At 33.0% G+C, this 17,734-nt stretch overlaps 1 protein-coding gene across 5 annotated transcripts in view; it reads right to left on the minus strand.

Moving 5' to 3' along the window:
* Window positions 1-8,214: 8,214 nt before the first annotated feature.
* Window positions 8,215-17,734, minus strand: part of LOC145683906 (uncharacterized) — a 222,956-nt gene continuing 213,436 nt past the window's right edge. For all 5 annotated transcript variants that reach the window (XM_081755567.1, XM_081755566.1, XM_081755569.1 and 2 more), the window contains one exon: window positions 8,215-17,070. In XM_081755567.1, the coding sequence (XP_081611693.1) occupies window positions 16,960-17,070 (111 nt within the window). In that variant the 3' untranslated portion in view covers window positions 8,215-16,959. The remainder of the gene's footprint in view (window positions 17,071-17,734) is intronic.

Genomic DNA, 17,734 nt, shown 5'->3' on the forward strand with positions numbered 1-17,734 from the left:
ATTGTTGCCTTTAGTACTCTGTTTCAATCTGCATCTTGCTTCTGAAATATTTTAATCAATAATCCCACACACATTTTTTTCGTTATTTTCCGTTGAGCATTCAAGAAGAAAAATAGATTGTTTTAATTAACAAAACTGAACAAATACCAATGGGAAAACGTTGGAGTATTTTTCTTTTTAAATAGAAGCTTATGAGGTGGGAGGAAAGCATATTTTTGGAATTATTTGCGGCAGATTTCTTAAATTAAAAAAGAAAAAAAAAATGATTACCAAGGGGAAGGAATAAATTATCTGCTTACGTTTGCTTAACTAGGAGGTTTATCAAAATGACTAAAAATGTGATTACGTAATACTTAAACAACTGTATCTAATGGAAGAAAGTAAATTAGTATATAACACTTCTTTCAATTTTAAGTATTTCAAAAATTCTCATAATTTAGTAGCATCCCGAATTTTCACTTTTGAAATATGGCAACCCTACCTTTGGTGCTAAATTTGAACTCATTATGGTAGTTCAGATTCCATCTTAAACTTAAAATTTAGGCCTCGTCTCATATAGTTTCGGCGCTGAAAAGGAACGCTAAACTTGAACAAACAACTATAACAATATCACCATCCACACATAAATAATTTTCTCATCTATTGCGAAGTGTAACTGATTTTGAGCTTTCCTTTTTAATTAATACCATTATTAATTCTTGAAAGCAATTATCGTATTAATTTACGAAGCTTTATTTATTTATGACTTCTTTTACGTGGCGAAGTTAAGGCTCTGCAGCCTTCTCCGAGCACTTAACCACGTGCATACATTCTTTTTTTTTTTTTTTAAAAAAAAAAAAAAGCATCAATATATACAAAATATTAACAATTACAAAATAAAATTATTGAACCTCATAAAAAGAAGAATATACTACTTAAGTAAAAAAAATAGTTAAACACTTCAAAAACAAAAATTGAAAATAATATACAATATAGGAAACAAAAATAACATGGAGAAACTTAAAATGCATATATCATATAGCGTTACCAGAACTATGAATATATAAGCTGTACAAATTAACATAGGTTACCTATTGATTGTGTGTTCATATGTGGGTTATTAATAATCCCGTAAAACCAAGATGACTCATGAGCTACCAGTATCCTTATCTTTACTTAAGAGAAGGGAATTTACCGATTTTTTAAATTTGGCAACTGTGGAAACGTTGTGTATTAATTGAGGTAAACTGTTCCAGAGGCGTGTAGTACTTACTGTGAAGGATTTTGAGCATGAATCAGAATTGTGACTGGGTATGGAGAGCAAGAAATTATCTTGTGATCTTGTGCTTCTAGTATGAAAGTCTGATAAATATAAAAATCTACGGGCTAGATACGATGGTTTTGACGTAGTAAGTATTTTGTACAATAGGGTAAGATTATGTAAATTTCTTCTTCCAACTAACGTCAGCCATGACAGTTTTTTATAAAAGGATGTGAGATGTTCCCTGTAAGTTACATTGAAAATAAATCTAACGCATGCATTTTGCACTCTTTGCAAGCGCTTTGATTGATTTTCTGTTAGATCAGAATAGACTGAGTCGCAATAGTCAAGATGCGGAAACACCAGTACCTTGACAAGTTTGATCTTCAGAGATATTGGTAAGAAATTTCTTAGTCGATTTAACGTATGCAGGGCACCAAATGCTCTCTTACAAACTCCATTTATTTGATCTGACCAGGAGAGATTTTGATTTAGTATGACTCCCAAATTTTTGACAGTTGTGGAGAATGGAATAACAGTATTGGACAATTTTATATTCGGGAGCTGATAGATATTAATAGAAGAGAGAATTCTTGGAGAGCCAATTAAGATGCACTGCGATTTTGTTGCATTTAATTTTAACCCATGAGCCGTAGACCAGTCGCTGATTTTGTTTAACTCAGTATTTATTTTCTCAATCGCATTATTAATATCTTGTTGGGGAAAAGAAGCATATAATTGAAAATCATCAGCGTAAATATGGTATTTACAATAGGTGAGAAATATTTTGTTCGACTAGCCAATGCAATAGCATATTCTGAGAAGCAACCACAGTTTGTTTCTTGTATGTTACTTTCAGGAGAATATGTATTACCTAATGCTTCTTCTTCCAGTTTCTTAGCTTTTTCATATATGTATTAAGCTAATAAACAACTTCTGCAACACTTTCCAGATCTCTGACACTTTTTTTTTTTTTTTCATTCGCATCAACTCTTCAATAATTTTGTAAAAGTATCTATGTCAGCGATTCGCCGATGAACACTTTCTATCTCTTCTTTTTTAAAATTTATATTTCTCAACAGTTTCCATCAAATTTTCAGCAAGTCAGTAAACTGATAAACTTCATTCGATTTTTGTTTCCATGATTAGGAACTCACCAATGTAATACCTATTAAACTTTGAACTAAATAGCTTACTTTTAAAATCAACTTATTATATCACCCTTAAACAGATTCCTAAAATACGCTTCTCTCAATGGCATAAAGGAAGATAAATGAAGCGATTCTATAATGCACTTATTTGTTTCCTCATTGTTCTGGTATGGAAAGATATAATGGTGATGATAGATCGTTTGTTATTCGAACTACGTTGGCACTTTTCGTTTCTTTTTAAAAGTATACTCTTTTGTAAGATTAATCACTTCTCAAGGAAATTAAGGTACAAATCACTTGTCGAGAAATGTTCGAATCAACTAACGAATCTCACTTACTTATTTACGTAGTTTTCTCGATTTTCGACATTTTACTAAAGAAAAATAATTCTTTTCTTAAAATTTACATGTAGCACAATTAATAATCTAAATAAATTAAGGATGAAGAGTTACAACGACAATCAATCTATGCGCACTTATACAAGATGTTGAAATAAATTTTATCTTTGGAAATGATACATACTACTATAATCATTCTAGCATTAACAATGCATTAATATTTGGACTTATTTTCTTTTGAAGTACATCCTCAATACTAACTCCAAATTCAATAATCAAAGCAACGAAATAAAAACTTATATTATACGTTAACTTATATGTTTTGCTTTAAACTTTAGGTGTGTCCTTCATTAAGAAACGGAATGTTTTTAAATTTCAATATAAGATAGATAGTAAACAAATAAAGGAGGGAACAAACTCTCAAAGATCTAGGTGTAATATATAATAGCAAACAATAGTTTGAGCATCATATAAATCAAATTGTAAATGACACAAATAAGAATCTTGAGAACAGGCATCTTCTCCAAATATGATAATAGTACTTCCCGTAATGAAAATTTTAACACAGTCTCTCTCAATCACAGAAGAATGCTAAATGACATGATATTCTTGTACAAAATATTAAATAACAAATTAGATAGTAAGGATTTGGTCTCTGATTTCACCTCAGGGTATCCAATGGAAACAAACATGTGGGTAACAGAAATTTCTTTCACTGTAAAAAATCTCGAACAAATGCAATAAAACAGTCACCAATGTGGAGGATGGGTGTAGTGTACAACAAAGTGAGTAAATGTAAAAATGTTCTGGATATACACGGTATGAGTCAGGGTAGATTTCGAAAATATATTACAGCTATTCTATGTAACTCTGATATGAACACTGTAATTGGGTAGAATTACCTGTTGAATTTATTTATTTTATTTAAGAAGAACACAAATCGTTCTTAAAGATTTATATATATATGTGATATGAACCGAAATACATTATATCACATTCGAAGTCAATCTTTTATTTCACTTATGCATTACTCATCATAATGTAATTTCGTTATAATAAATGGGAAAAGTATGGCAGTTGCGAATTCTCCATAAGATTTTCACGATAGAAGGAGCAAAATAACGAGTAAATACAAGAGTACAGAACAACACAGAGTGAACATAATGTAATTTAATTGCACGTAGCGAAGCACGGTGTGAGGATAGAAGAACTTCCTAAAAAAATGAAAATGAAATGAAATTTTTGAGTTTTACGTCCCACGGTTATGCCGGTTAGGCTAAAGGAGACGGTGATGATGAGTGATGAATGAAATGGTGGAATGAAGAAAGTGGGAGGAAACGGGATAACCCCGAGAAAACCCACGCACACGGTGTTTGTCCACCACAAAGTTCACTTGGCGGGGGCTGGGATCGAACCCGGGACCCCAAGCACCAGAGGTGAACGCTCTACCACTGAGCCACCGCGGCCCCCAACTTCCTAAAAATATTTATATCAGGATGTCTACTAAAATTCCAAAATGAAGTTTCGTGACTTTTTCGTGACCTTTTCTTTACCAAACCATACAATTTTGTAACATTCTCAAGAGCAAATTTGGGTGCGAATTAGGCCGAATTTTCATGCACGCGATAGAAGCGTGCTTTCTTTGCAATTTGGTAGTGTCAAAAGCCGACTACAGACATTTTTGGTGGTGAATTGTGACGTTTTACACAACAAAATTTTTCAGTCTGTACTTATATTTGGACAGATTTTAAAAACTCGTGACCCAAAACCTAAATTTCTTGACTTTCATGACCGTTTTCTGATTTCGTGACTTTTTCATGACTTTCGTGACCGATAGACTTTCCTGTATATTCATACTTCGTAATTGCTTCATGGACATATTGGTTGATTAATCATTTCTTATCTAAATATAAAAAAAAATCCTATTTTATTAGGTAAAAATTCTCGTATATATATTAATATTCTTTGTATTTCTGCATTTCTAGTTCTTAGACATTTCATTATAGCTTCATTTCGAGTTTCTAATAATAGTTGCAAGTGGAATACTTTTACTTCTACCAAAGTTTCTATAAGTTATGGTTATTCTCCACGATATTTAGAGTACACAGAGCGAATATTTAATTTCTATTTTCATTAGTTTTCTATACATTTATCCAGTCTTTTCCTTTTTAAATCTAGAATTAGTGTTTTCGACAATGGTTTCTCCTTTAAATGTGGAATTTTTAACTAGTAGATGTGCATTCAATCATTAAAGTAAGCCTTATTCTATAACGACAAACATGAAGTCTTATAGTTAGCTTGGTAGCCGAACGTGCTCGATCAGTTTTATGTGGTACTTATTTTGTAAATTTAAGAGTTCGAGTTTACCTGTTTCAAATCCTATTGTATTGTTCTTTTTCTTTTTCCTCCTACGATCTATTTGTATAATTTATGTATTAATTTGAAGTATATCAGTCAATTTTCCCTTTTCTTAAGGAACATTAAAATTTAAATGTATATTTTGAGATCCCATTCAGATACTGGATTGTGGTAAAGTTATGTAAAACATCTATGCAACGAAGCAGAATTTTATTTTCATTCCCATTTTAAACAATTCTTTATCTGCAATTAGTATTTATTACTAAACAACAATTACATTAAAAGACAAATTCTGACCAAAGTATATACTATCGTTAATATATGCTGTAAGAATAATATCGTTACACTTTCGGCAAGTATCTTTGCCTTCATCAGACACATTATAAAAACATCAGACACATCATATGTAATCAATTAAAAATTGTTAAAAATGAAAGTACAGATCTTATTGATTCCTAAATATGACCACCCCTCATTTTCTGAGATATATAAACTGTAATCTTAAAAATTGTATTTTATAATGTGTCTGATGAAGGCTAAGATACTTTGCCAAAACTGTAACGATATCATTTATTAAAGAGTTTATGCTTTGGTCAGAATTTGTCTTATTACAAGGTGTTCCGAAGTTAGAATAAGTGATATTCAGAAAGAATATTACATTGATTTACTAATACTTCGAACATAGATATGTCTGTAGGGACTATTTGGATTAACATCGTAAATATTTGCTCCTCTGCTAGTGAGTGAGTTTTGCTTATTCTTTCAACTAATGCTGCTAATAGATGGTGTTAGCATCAACATCTATTGACTTCAACAAGAATCGATGTTTGCTGGATTGGTATATCAGCTCTCTGTTCCTTTATCTACGACGCTGCCACATACTGAAATTCGCGTCTTCAGACTAGGACCCGATAGGCATACAATTATACATATTTTTTCGGTTTACTTTGACTTGTAGAGTGTTTGAACGGACTGAATGGGTTAATGAAACTACCTATCATGGATCACAAGTTTTTCTGACTACTCTGAAAGACTAAACTTTGTTTAAAATTTTCACTTCTGTTCTTCCTCATGTCAACAATTTTTTTGATATACAGATACACGTATTACAAAAGAAAGTATGAAGTATATGTGATTGTCAAATCAAGATCAAAGACTTTCTAGATATGCATATAATGAGAAATTGATTCGATGTAACTGGGGTGCGTGTGTTAAAAGATCTACAGACAGAGACATCTGTCTGTAGACTGTAACAATCTCTCAGTGAAGAAGAATACGATTTGGAAATGTTTCAGAATAGAAAAAAAATAGACTTTTCTACGAAATAACTAACAGTAAAAACTGGAGAGATTTTTCCCAATGTCACTAATCGTACTTCACTTGATTTTATTAATTTACTTGAAGCCAAAACGTTTCCTTACTTTCCTTCATTTCCTGAACAGCATTTTACTATTTTAACTTATTTGTTTGCTTTTCCTCAATTGCGAAATAAAATTGAGAAAGGAAATGAAATTGTAGCATGGATGTCTTATCCTGTTAGTTACACCTGGCGTAGAAGCATGTTTCATCATTGACATAGAACAGTATTATGAGAAAATGGTTAAAGCAAGTAGAGTCATATACGAATAGTGTTGTACCACTAAACAGAAAGACAGATTGTATAATAGTCTAACGGGGGAAAATGTTTTCGACGTGTAATATTAAATCAGCTTTCCGACTTCCACGACATTCGCAAATAAATAAATAAATAAATAAATAAAAACATTATCAAAGATCTATTTTATCGATCTCTGCGTTCTCTCGGTTGTATATGAAGCGCGTTGCCAACCTAAAAAAAAAACATGCGTGTGTATCAAAATGTACACATTTGAGATTCAAAAGCACATTGAGAAATCGCGAAAATAAAAATGTTGTCTTCAGTTATGTTTGTTTAGACACATACGGGACAGCATACACTTAATAAATGTGTGCATCAAATAAATCAAAGAATCACGCCCGTAGCCAGGGAGAGGCTAGAGGGGCCCCTTCCTCCCCAAATTATTTTTGCCCTCTCTAAAAATAACGCTAAAGATAATTTTCAAACTGACTCAAGACCAATGAAATACTTGTAATTATATTTACCAAATTAAATTCAACATTGCGAATTCTACTCATTTCTGTGTAAAATTATATGTTTCTTACTAGATGCACCAAACATCTTCTATTACCTTTACCCATTTCAAGAATTTCAAACCGTACCCTATTACTGCAACCATGACAAGCATCCAAGGATACCAGGTGCACTTGCAAACAACAGTATCATAGCCCACAACGTTAGTTGTGAATATTAACAAACTCTAGTGTCTTACTTATTTTGAAAGGTAGAAAATTGAGTGCAAACGTTGAATAAAACAGATACTCCTATTTTATATTGATATAATCTAAAATTGCTGCAATATAATGTTCTAATGTTTAAAAAATAAATACTTCAATTTTAATTATTAATATGAAAGAAAGTACCTCACAAAGATATTGTATTAAGCACACAAAAATGAAACAAAAATTTATAGCTTCGATAATTCAAAACTAAAATAAAGATTCTGAAAATAATAAATGGATATACAATTTTAAGGTGTTCTTTGATGTCTTTGTCATTGCCCCTCAGTCTTCATTTCTCTCCCCGCCCCTAATAAAACAGGCTGGCTACAGGTCTGCAAAGAATAATACAGAAATGAACACTTTTGAAACAATCTTTATTCAACCCCACAATTTAAATATGGATGCGGGGACTGTCGATAACAGGTGACTACCTTTTGTTGAACATTACATCTAAAAGGTAAACCGAAAGGAATTGAGATGAACAAGAAGTTGATGTCTAAAAACCACCGTCACAGACCTTCATTTGGGACATGGAGTATTATTAATATTTTCAATATCTGTTTTCGTACTACTTATTGTTCGAAAACAATTTCCAAGTACCACTGTGAAGAACAAAGTGTAAGAATTGAAAAGTTTAAGGTTAGCTACATGATACAGAAGAGCAAGTTAAGTACCTTCGAAGTTCATGATAATAAAACAAGTTCAGTTTTCTTATGTTCTAATGATTTACTGGGTTACTTCGGGAGAAATAAATCTTAAAGAAAAAAAGTATTGATACGAGATTCTTTTATTTTCAATGGTAAAAGTCTCAAACAACTTCTATTTTTAAAAAATTCTATATTAAATTAAAATATAGAAAATAAAATGGAATGCGCCATTACTTATACTTTACCCACTGTTGTTAAATAATGTAGATAAAAATAACGTATATCGTTATACTTCATATCAACAACCTAACAGCGTTTTACATAGATATCTTCTGCTGATATATAGGAAAATAATTCTATGAAAGACTAGAATATTTATTCATTTTACAGGCAACAAAAAAATGGTTCAATACTTACAAAATAATTTTTGCATGAAAGGAATCCTATGTTCTAATAATGCACACTATTCACACACAATGTTTACACTCATACATCTCACATTCACAAGCTATTAGAAGTTGTAAACAAGGTGCTCCTATTATTTAAACACAAGTACACAATACATACAACAAACTTGTTACTTATGTAGTTTTTAATACCACAAGTATATAATACTCCTAACGCTAGCTATTTTGGACTAAATACTGATCTTTGTACTTTTGTCTAACGTAATGAAATTTAAAGGCAATGTATTTGAACTGCGGGGCTTTCATTGTAACTGATGAACTAAAATGGATGTTTTCTTTACTCTGAGTTAACTATAATTCAAAGCTCGTTCTCTACTTAATCTTGCTGATAATAAATTGATAAAATTTTATTTCTCAATTAAACTACGCATATGTCATTAAGATTTAAGTAATTTTACAAATTATAGAACTGAAGTGTTAAAACTTTATAATTACATTAATTTTTACTTTGCAGACACATGAATTATATGTCAAATTAAAACTTTAAATTACAACTCACGTGTACTAACAAGTATATCGATTGTTGCAATTTTCTTTAAAAATGAACAAGAAGCAACTTTCACTTGACAAGTATACAGAAGAACTAAAAAGACAGAGGGAAAAAACTTACTAAGTGTTACTCTGCAAATTTTACAGGAGAGAATATAACGTTGGCACTTATACTGTTATTTTCCTGTATAACTATTGTATTCTTACTCTATTGAAGGAGATACCAGTATATATTTTCTTATATCATTTACTGGAAGCTAGGACTCAGAAATTACAGTATATTGGAGATAAAACGCAGGAATAGAACAGATAGAGTTGAGTTCTTCCTTGAGATCTCTGTGTTAGCATGATTTGAACTTTAAAAGAAAACTTTAAGCGGTAAGAAATTTCTCATTCACGAAATGTAAAGCTTTCGGAAATTTGAAATCCAATCTCAAGCATAATTATTAATTATACGCATGCGGTAATTATCTCCTCGATCTGGGTGGATATAAGTAAGTTAAACATTTCGAATAAATTTGAAGATATGTACTACAATTTTCAAACATACGTTCATCGAATTTCAAACGCAAATGCATCATACAAACTGAATATTAAATGTACATAATTGTCTTAGTACCAGTAGTTAAACTGTCTATCTTGAGCACTGGATAGAAGTTTCTTTTACATAAATAAAACAAAATTATTATGGTGTTTTTATTGCCATCATAGCAGACTGAGTGAAAATACGGTATGAAGACATTAATACTTAATAGACATTTAACTTGGCTCGTACCGCATAAGTCTCGAAACAAAATCATGACATGTCAAATCACGTACATTAAATTTATTGGTGATATATTGAACATTCAAAATCAACCAATAGTAATGTCTAGACTGGAAGGTGAATGGTTCGCGAAGGGCAAAATGGTTGAAGGTAGAATTCTTCAATTTCAGTTAACAGACCGAGAAGAGGGAAGGGGGTATATTTAGAGAGATAGTCGAATTTTTAAAATGGATATGGTTATTTTTGCTTCTGATTTCGAGTGAATGTAAGAAAAGAAGGAATTTTAGTTTCAAATAGTTTTCTTTGCGCTTTGAAAGGCAATGAAAATTCATGCAAAACTATTCTCGCCATACTTTCGATACCAAGGTAAGGCCAAATAGAATAAGTATTTTTACAAAAGTGCTGGAAACAAACGTTCGTTTTCTTATGTACACTCCAAATCTGAATCGAAACAATGATAACATACAACTTTAAAACTTAACTTCTAGTTCGAATTTTAGCATTTAATAAAGCACTGAGAATTTAGTTACTAAAGACTTGCACAAAATTTTCACAAAATATTTTCACAAAATTCACTTTTCTTAATATTAATACTTGGTTTAATACAATGCATAATCAATATTCAGTTTTCATGAGTACTTACCGCAAAAGTACTTTCTTGGTGCTTTTGGGGCAAGAACTTATTATATATCCCTTTCCTCAGCTTTAGAAGGGGCAAACAAATAGTGATGTCTCATGTAATATGTTATTTTTCATTACATTTTCAATGTCACTTTAACAGCGAAGGAGGAATTCTAGAAAAAGTGTTTCTAAGGCAAAAGTTGTTAACTATTTTGCACACATTCCGAATTTAGATTACAAATTACTATTTTCCATTTAAAAAAAAATTGACTTTCAGTCTAGACAAAGCACTTCCTATCGACTTTGGATGATCAAACTACTACTTTTAAATCTAGCACATGCGATTTGAAGTTATGTTTCTGTTTCAAGACATGTAGTATGAGCCGAATTAAAGAAAGAGAGGATGCCAAGCAAAAACAAAGTTTGATAAACTAAGAATACTTTGAAACCAAGATCATTTTAAAACTTTTGTTTGATTTGGAATACAGCAACAGTAAATGCTTTGAAGTTCAGCCAGTTAGTAGTTCCATTACTAGGAACATATCCTTGGATTTGAAGTCGACAAAACACTTAAAGTAATGCAAAATATGATTTTAATCATACTATTTTAAAATTGATTCACGCTTGGGCACTGGGATATTGAACGACATATTTTATTACATAGTTCGTAGTCAATTTCCATTTTTTTTTCTTTTTCTGAACAGGACTCGGCACATAAAATAATCAGATACCTTTGAAGAAACTTAATAATTTCTATATATGTGTATACTCAAATTCACTGTAAACTTTTCGGATGATTATTTATAGAATTTATCAAGTTATAATAAAAATTACAAGGTAGTACATGCTACCTCTTAACATAATATAAAACAGACAAGCACAACTTGAATATTGATTTTAAAAGACCAATTTTAAAAACTGTTATTTAAGTATTATTTTCGATCTACATGATAGAACTAAAAAAGACAAAAGTTTAAACATATATTTATTTTACAACACGACTTTGATCCTAAAATCTGGATACTAACAAATTTCTATTACAGCATTTAGGAGATTATTCTACTAACAAAAACCCTCTTAAGAAGTCGATTTGAAATAATCAAAATCAGGCTTGTATTGTATTTATAACTTGAATTTGAGTATACCTTTACAAATGCAGAAAAATGTAGTTTGAAAATTGGACAAGCCCACAATGTCAAATGCAATATATATATATATATATATATATATATATATATATATATATATATATATATATATATATATATATATATATATATATATATATACTATGTGATCAAAAGTATCCGGACACCCCCCAAAACATACATTTTTTATATTAGGTGATTAGGTGCATTGTGCTACCACCTACTGCCAGGTACTCATTATCAGCGACCTCAGTAATCATTAGAGATCATGAAAAAGCAGAATGGGGCGCTCCGCGGAACTCACGGACTTCGAACGTGGTCAGGTGATTGGGTGTCACTTGTGTCAGAAGTCTGTACGCAAGATTTCCACACTCCTAAACATCCCTAGGTCCACTGTGTCTGATGTGATAGTGAAGTGGAAACGTGAAGGGACACGAACAGCACAAAAGCATACAGGCCGACCTCGTCTGTTGACTGACAGAGACCGCCGACAGTTGAAGAGGGTCGTAAAGTGTAATAGGCAGACATCTATCCAGACCATCACACAGGAATTCCAAACTGCATCAGCATTCACTCCAAGTACTACGGCAGTTAGGCGTGAGGTGAGAAAACTTGGATTTCATGGTCGAGCGGCTGCTCATAAGCCACACATCACGCAGGTGAATGCCAAACGATGCCTCGCTTGGTGTAAGGAGCGTAAACATTGGAGGATTGAACAGTGGAAAAACGTTGTGTGGAGTGACGAATCACGGTACACAATGTGGCGATCCGATGGCAGGGTGTGAGTATGGCGAATGCCCGGAGAACGTCATCTGTCAGCTGTAGTGCCAACAGTAAAATTCGGAGGTGGTGGTGTTAGGGTGTGGTCGTGTTTTTCTTGGGAGGGGGCTTGCACCCCTTGTTGTTTTGCGTGGCACTCTCACAGCGCAGGCCTACATTGACGTTTTAAGCACCTTCTTGCTTCACACTGTTGAAGAGCAGTTCGGAGATGGTGATTGCATCTTTCAACACGATCGAGCACCTGTTCATACTGCACGGCCTGTAGCGGAGTGGTTACACGACCACAACATCCCTGTAATGGACTGTCCTGCACAGAGTCCTGACTTGAATCCTATAGAACACTTTTGGGATGTTTTGGAACGCCGACTTCGTGCCAGGCCTCACCGACCTACATCGATACCTCTCCTCAGTTTAGCACTCCGTGAAGAATCAACACCATATTGAATTCCAGCAGTACCGATGGAAGGCGCCACGAACTTGTAAGTCATTTTCAGCCAGGTGTCCGGATACTTTTGATCACACAGTATATATATATATATATATATATATATATATATATTAGGGTGCATCAAATCCCCCACAATTTTGAAAAATTAACCGGGGATTCTTGTCCCTAGGACAGTTTTGTTCCATTTCGTGAGTTAATACTTCGTGCAAAATTTTAGTAAAATTTACGAACGCTTAGGGGGTCCACCAGCAGCTCAAACATATAATAAAACTGTCAAAAAGTACTGAAATAATTGAAATGAGAGTTTGATACATAAAAACTATTTTTGCAAGGACTACACAAATTCTTTCATTTCTAAGAATATATTAAAATAAAATAATTAAAATATAATATATATTACAAGTGTCACAGACTCAAAGTGTGTTAAAAAATTAAAATGCACATTTGAAAAGTAAAAGCATTTATTGAAAGGATTACATAAATTTTCTCATTTTAATAATATATTTTAAAAATTATATCTCATTTACCGTAACGTAATCTAAACTTCTCACAAAGATATTTCACAACTAACACGTGACATCTAATCGTTTCGTGGTCGTTTGCGCAAACTTGAACTGTCTTTCCTATTCTGTTCAACCACTTGCAGAATGTTTTGGAAATGTTCCTCTTTTTTGATGAAGAAAGAAAATCCGCAGTCAGCTTGATTCCATGTTCTGCACAGTCATTGATAACATTCACGGCATTGATATTGAGAAGTGAGTTTTGAAATAGAGAGTTTTCTGGCCAGCCTGCAACTTCGTTACCGAGGAAGTCATCTTCGAGTTGCAAGGTGTGAAATGTAAACCAGGAGTCAGGTCCAACCAAATCGGTTAGAGATGTAGTATTGGTAATTTGTTCAGAAAACCGAGGTTTTCCAAATCCTGTTCCGTATCGTTCATTTGGATTTGGTTGGGAAGTAGCAGGTTTCACAGGTAAGAGTCTACTGGCAAGAGAACATGTCTGTTCGAAGGGCAGTGCACTGCTGAAAAGACTCAGAGGAATCATCTCCGATGTTAAATACCACAAGTGCCGTTGAAATGCACGTATCGCACTTTTAGAAATTAATGGATTTATATTCTTGTACAGCAGTAGATTTTGATAGAGCTTCAAATCGTTCCATGGAGTATCAACTGCAGAGTTGCATGTCATCCACTACACACTGTATACATGGGTAACAAATATGACAAAGTCTCTAAGCTTTGTAAACTGTCGTTGAGAAATTATGGTATTGTGAGGTAATGTCTGAATGTTTCTCCAATAAACACATTTTAATGGCATAGATCAATTTAGCCATCCATTTCGCTCTGTGAACAGCACCCGGTTGTTTGAATTTAACTGGAGTCCCAGATATTTCTCCGTCGAGGAATGTGTTGCAGAGTTCAATGAACTCCAGGTAGTCATTTCTCAGAACTGTGTCTTACACTGAACTATTTTCATTTTGTTTTAAATTATATTGGGATTTTTTTTTAAATCATTTTGTAAATTTTTAAGTACACTTTGCTCATTTTTGTTAAACAGAGTTGGATCAAATCGTGAGAGAGGGTGTTCACTGATATGAGGTAATTCGTCATAGTGCTCACGAAATTTGGTGAAAAAAGAAATATCAGGTGACTTAGTGATTTCAATAGTCAAGTCTTTAAACACTTGTCCAACTATAATTTCACCTATATGATGGCGACAAGGTGACCACAGAAGAGGTCGATTCAGCTTTTCCTGTAACATCACGCAAGCAGCAGTAACATGGCCGGTGTTTGACGTCGTAGTGTCAAATGTCATGTTTACTATGTTGTCTTCACAGTACCATGACTTCAACAGATCCACTATAAGGTCGGCAATAATGACCCCAGTATTCACACCAACCACAGGTTTGTAAACAGGTGTACCCAGTAGCTTTAGTTCATTCTTGTTTCCCACGACGACTGTAAGACGTTCTTCTTTCACGTATTTATTGGCCAAAGATGACATTAACTTTGAATCCCAGTGTACGGTGGTAAGCTCTGGAGGAGTCCAGTTTTCCATTAAAGATCCTAATATCTGTTGACTAACCTTTCGTCGGATCCTATCTGCACTGGAGTACGACGTAGTGACTTTTGATGTATCTCTACCTGCTTCCTTTATCAACGCTTTGGTATATATAGCCTGTTGTGCAGGCGTCATTTGCAAGCGAGTTGCTAAAGCTACGATGTTTGGTCATTGGATAATATCATGAGGGACAAAAACACTTGTTCCAGTATGCTGGAGCGTGCTACTGAATTGGTGACAGAAGGATTTGCAGATACTACAGTATAGTCTGGTTCACTCTTCGTTGGTTCCTCGTCCTCGCTGTCATTTTGCATCTCAGGCAGATCAGTTCCAACAGCTATAGTGGATGCAGCCATGTCTTCATCCACCTTTTCTCTCCTTTTCTCTTGTGCCTCCTCACGAATTTTTCGACGTCTGATTTTGTTAGCCAGCACTTTGTCGTATGATTCGAATGTCGCTGAACAGTCGGTTTTCATAGATTCCAGAAAACGTTTATCCTCTTCGTTCTTGATAAGACTATGCACGTTGGCAGGCCATAACTGAAATGTTTTGTTTAATTGTTTCTCCATTTCCTGAATTTTTGATAGAGTTAGTGTACTGGATCGACGACTTTTAGGTATAGCCCGTATCTTAGCATTACCATCTAGTAATGAAATTATTTTCTCATACGCTTTTCGTTCTTAAATCATGGGAATATTTGCTTTATCATAGAAAACTTTTAACTGCGTCAAAACAAGCTTTGCAACTTCCCACCTTGTCCGATTGATCTTTCGTCCATCCTCAACATGATACATTACACACCTCAAAACTTGCAGGCATGTTGGTAAGCGAGAGCCGGTGAGCAAAGCGTCGTCCTCAGTGATAGCACTTCCTAATCCAAACATACTGGAAGATTTCCTAGTTCCCACAGACGTCATCTCTTCACGAAAACAACTCTTCTTTTAAACTGAACAAGGCAAGTGGACTCGAGACTGTGAAATTATATAAAAACAGGAAGTATCGTCTTCTCCGTAGAAACTCCAAAACATTCCGTTTGGTTTGTAATACTTAGAATTTTAAGTAAAAGTGGACAGTATATGACAATGGGATTTAAGATTTTAAAATCTTAATAGTGCAAATACTAAGAGATGAATATCTTACCCTTATGTTGTCTTTATTCACAATTCACGATATACGATACGTGGCGCCATCTGTTGAGTAACTTTACAAATAACTATCCTGTTTCACATAAGTTTATGCCTCTGGTGGACCCCCTAAACATACTTTGATTTTCATAAAAAATGCTGGGCTGTATTATACATCAAATGGAATATTTCTAGCCCAGGGACAAGTCACTTTGTGAACAGTGGAGGCTTTGATGCACCCCTAATATATATATATATATATATATATATATATATATATATATATTCAGCAAAGATATGCTGATGTGAACAATCTACTAGATAGTATTTTCACATTTTGGATTAACTAGCTGCTTCAAATACATTTTCTAAAATTTTCTACATTACTCCCTCGAGAGATACTAGTTTTTGTGGTATTTCCTAAGGTTTACTTTTCCACCTTTTGAAAGGCCCCCATAACTTAGAAAAAGAAAATCAATTTTACTTTTCGTTAACATGTTTCTGTCTCCGTCGTAGAATTAAGTCCTGAAAATTGTAACAGGAAATACAAAACATCCTGTATATAATTTACCAGTGTTTGTTTATGTATGTAAGGATATTTCAATGAAATTTTTAACAAAGTTTTCAGAACTCGTGAGATTTTTTAAAAGCAATCATTACTGCGATGGGAACACTTTGCTACACTTCTAAACACACGACTAAAAATAATAATAATAATAATAATGCTCTATCCAATATCTACAACACACGAAGGATGATCACAGATTAAACGGTGCTATATTAAAACTACTAAAAGTAATTAAAAAAATACCTTTCTGATGGACATTTATAAAAGGTAGCTTTTCAAAACTAAGCTACATTATATGATTACATATCCTAAGTTTCAAAAAATACACATCTCAAAACATTACTTTCAAAATTATGAAATTACTTAATATTATACACAGGGCCCACACATTCTCTTTATAGTTTTGTGTGTTTAACGTTGTCAGTCCAATAATTCTGGATGGTCATTGCTTCTAAACTGTTGAGAAACGAATCATTGTCTAAGCTGTACATTTCTTCAGAATTTTCCTGCAAAATAAATAAATAAATAAATAAATAAAAATCATAAGCTAATGTTATTAATTGAAACAAAACGTGAATAATATTTTACTATTACTACTGACTCTACTAGTAAAAGAATTAGGCTCAACAGGCTTCTAATAACTAAAAAATTTCTAGGAAGTCCAGATTTATTTTCAGTGTATCCATTATTCTTATTAATAATAAGATTACTCGTGAACACAAATACTTAGCACGCTTACTTTTGGTGAACGTAGCCCTGGTTTGACATTCGCTTGTTATTAATGCAAAAAGTCTAATCTCAAGTCATGCATGAAACTGAATGAACACTCACATTAAAGCCGCACATAAGAACAGTCTAATTAACGTAAATATTACTTTCTGGTATGCCCTCCAATCTCAAATATGATGTTCAATGTCCTGTTCCCAGTTTTTGCTTGGAAGCGTTCTGTACTATCTAGGAAGGAAAGATAAGCTACTAGATTTAAAACAATACGGTTTCTGAGATAAAAGTGATTGCCAATAAACACACTTTCACTAAACATCTATCTGATATATCTAAACGAAATGGAATAAATTCTTTTTATTGTATACGAGATTTAAATTTTGATTATCCTGTAATTCAAGTATTCCATTTTTTTTTACATATTTTAATTTGCCTTTTTGTCCTTGA

This window comes from Thermobia domestica, chromosome 4 (assembly GCF_964235325.1).
Source record: "Thermobia domestica chromosome 4, izTheDome1.hap1.1, whole genome shotgun sequence".
Classification (NCBI taxonomy): Eukaryota; Metazoa; Arthropoda; class Insecta; order Zygentoma; family Lepismatidae; genus Thermobia; species Thermobia domestica.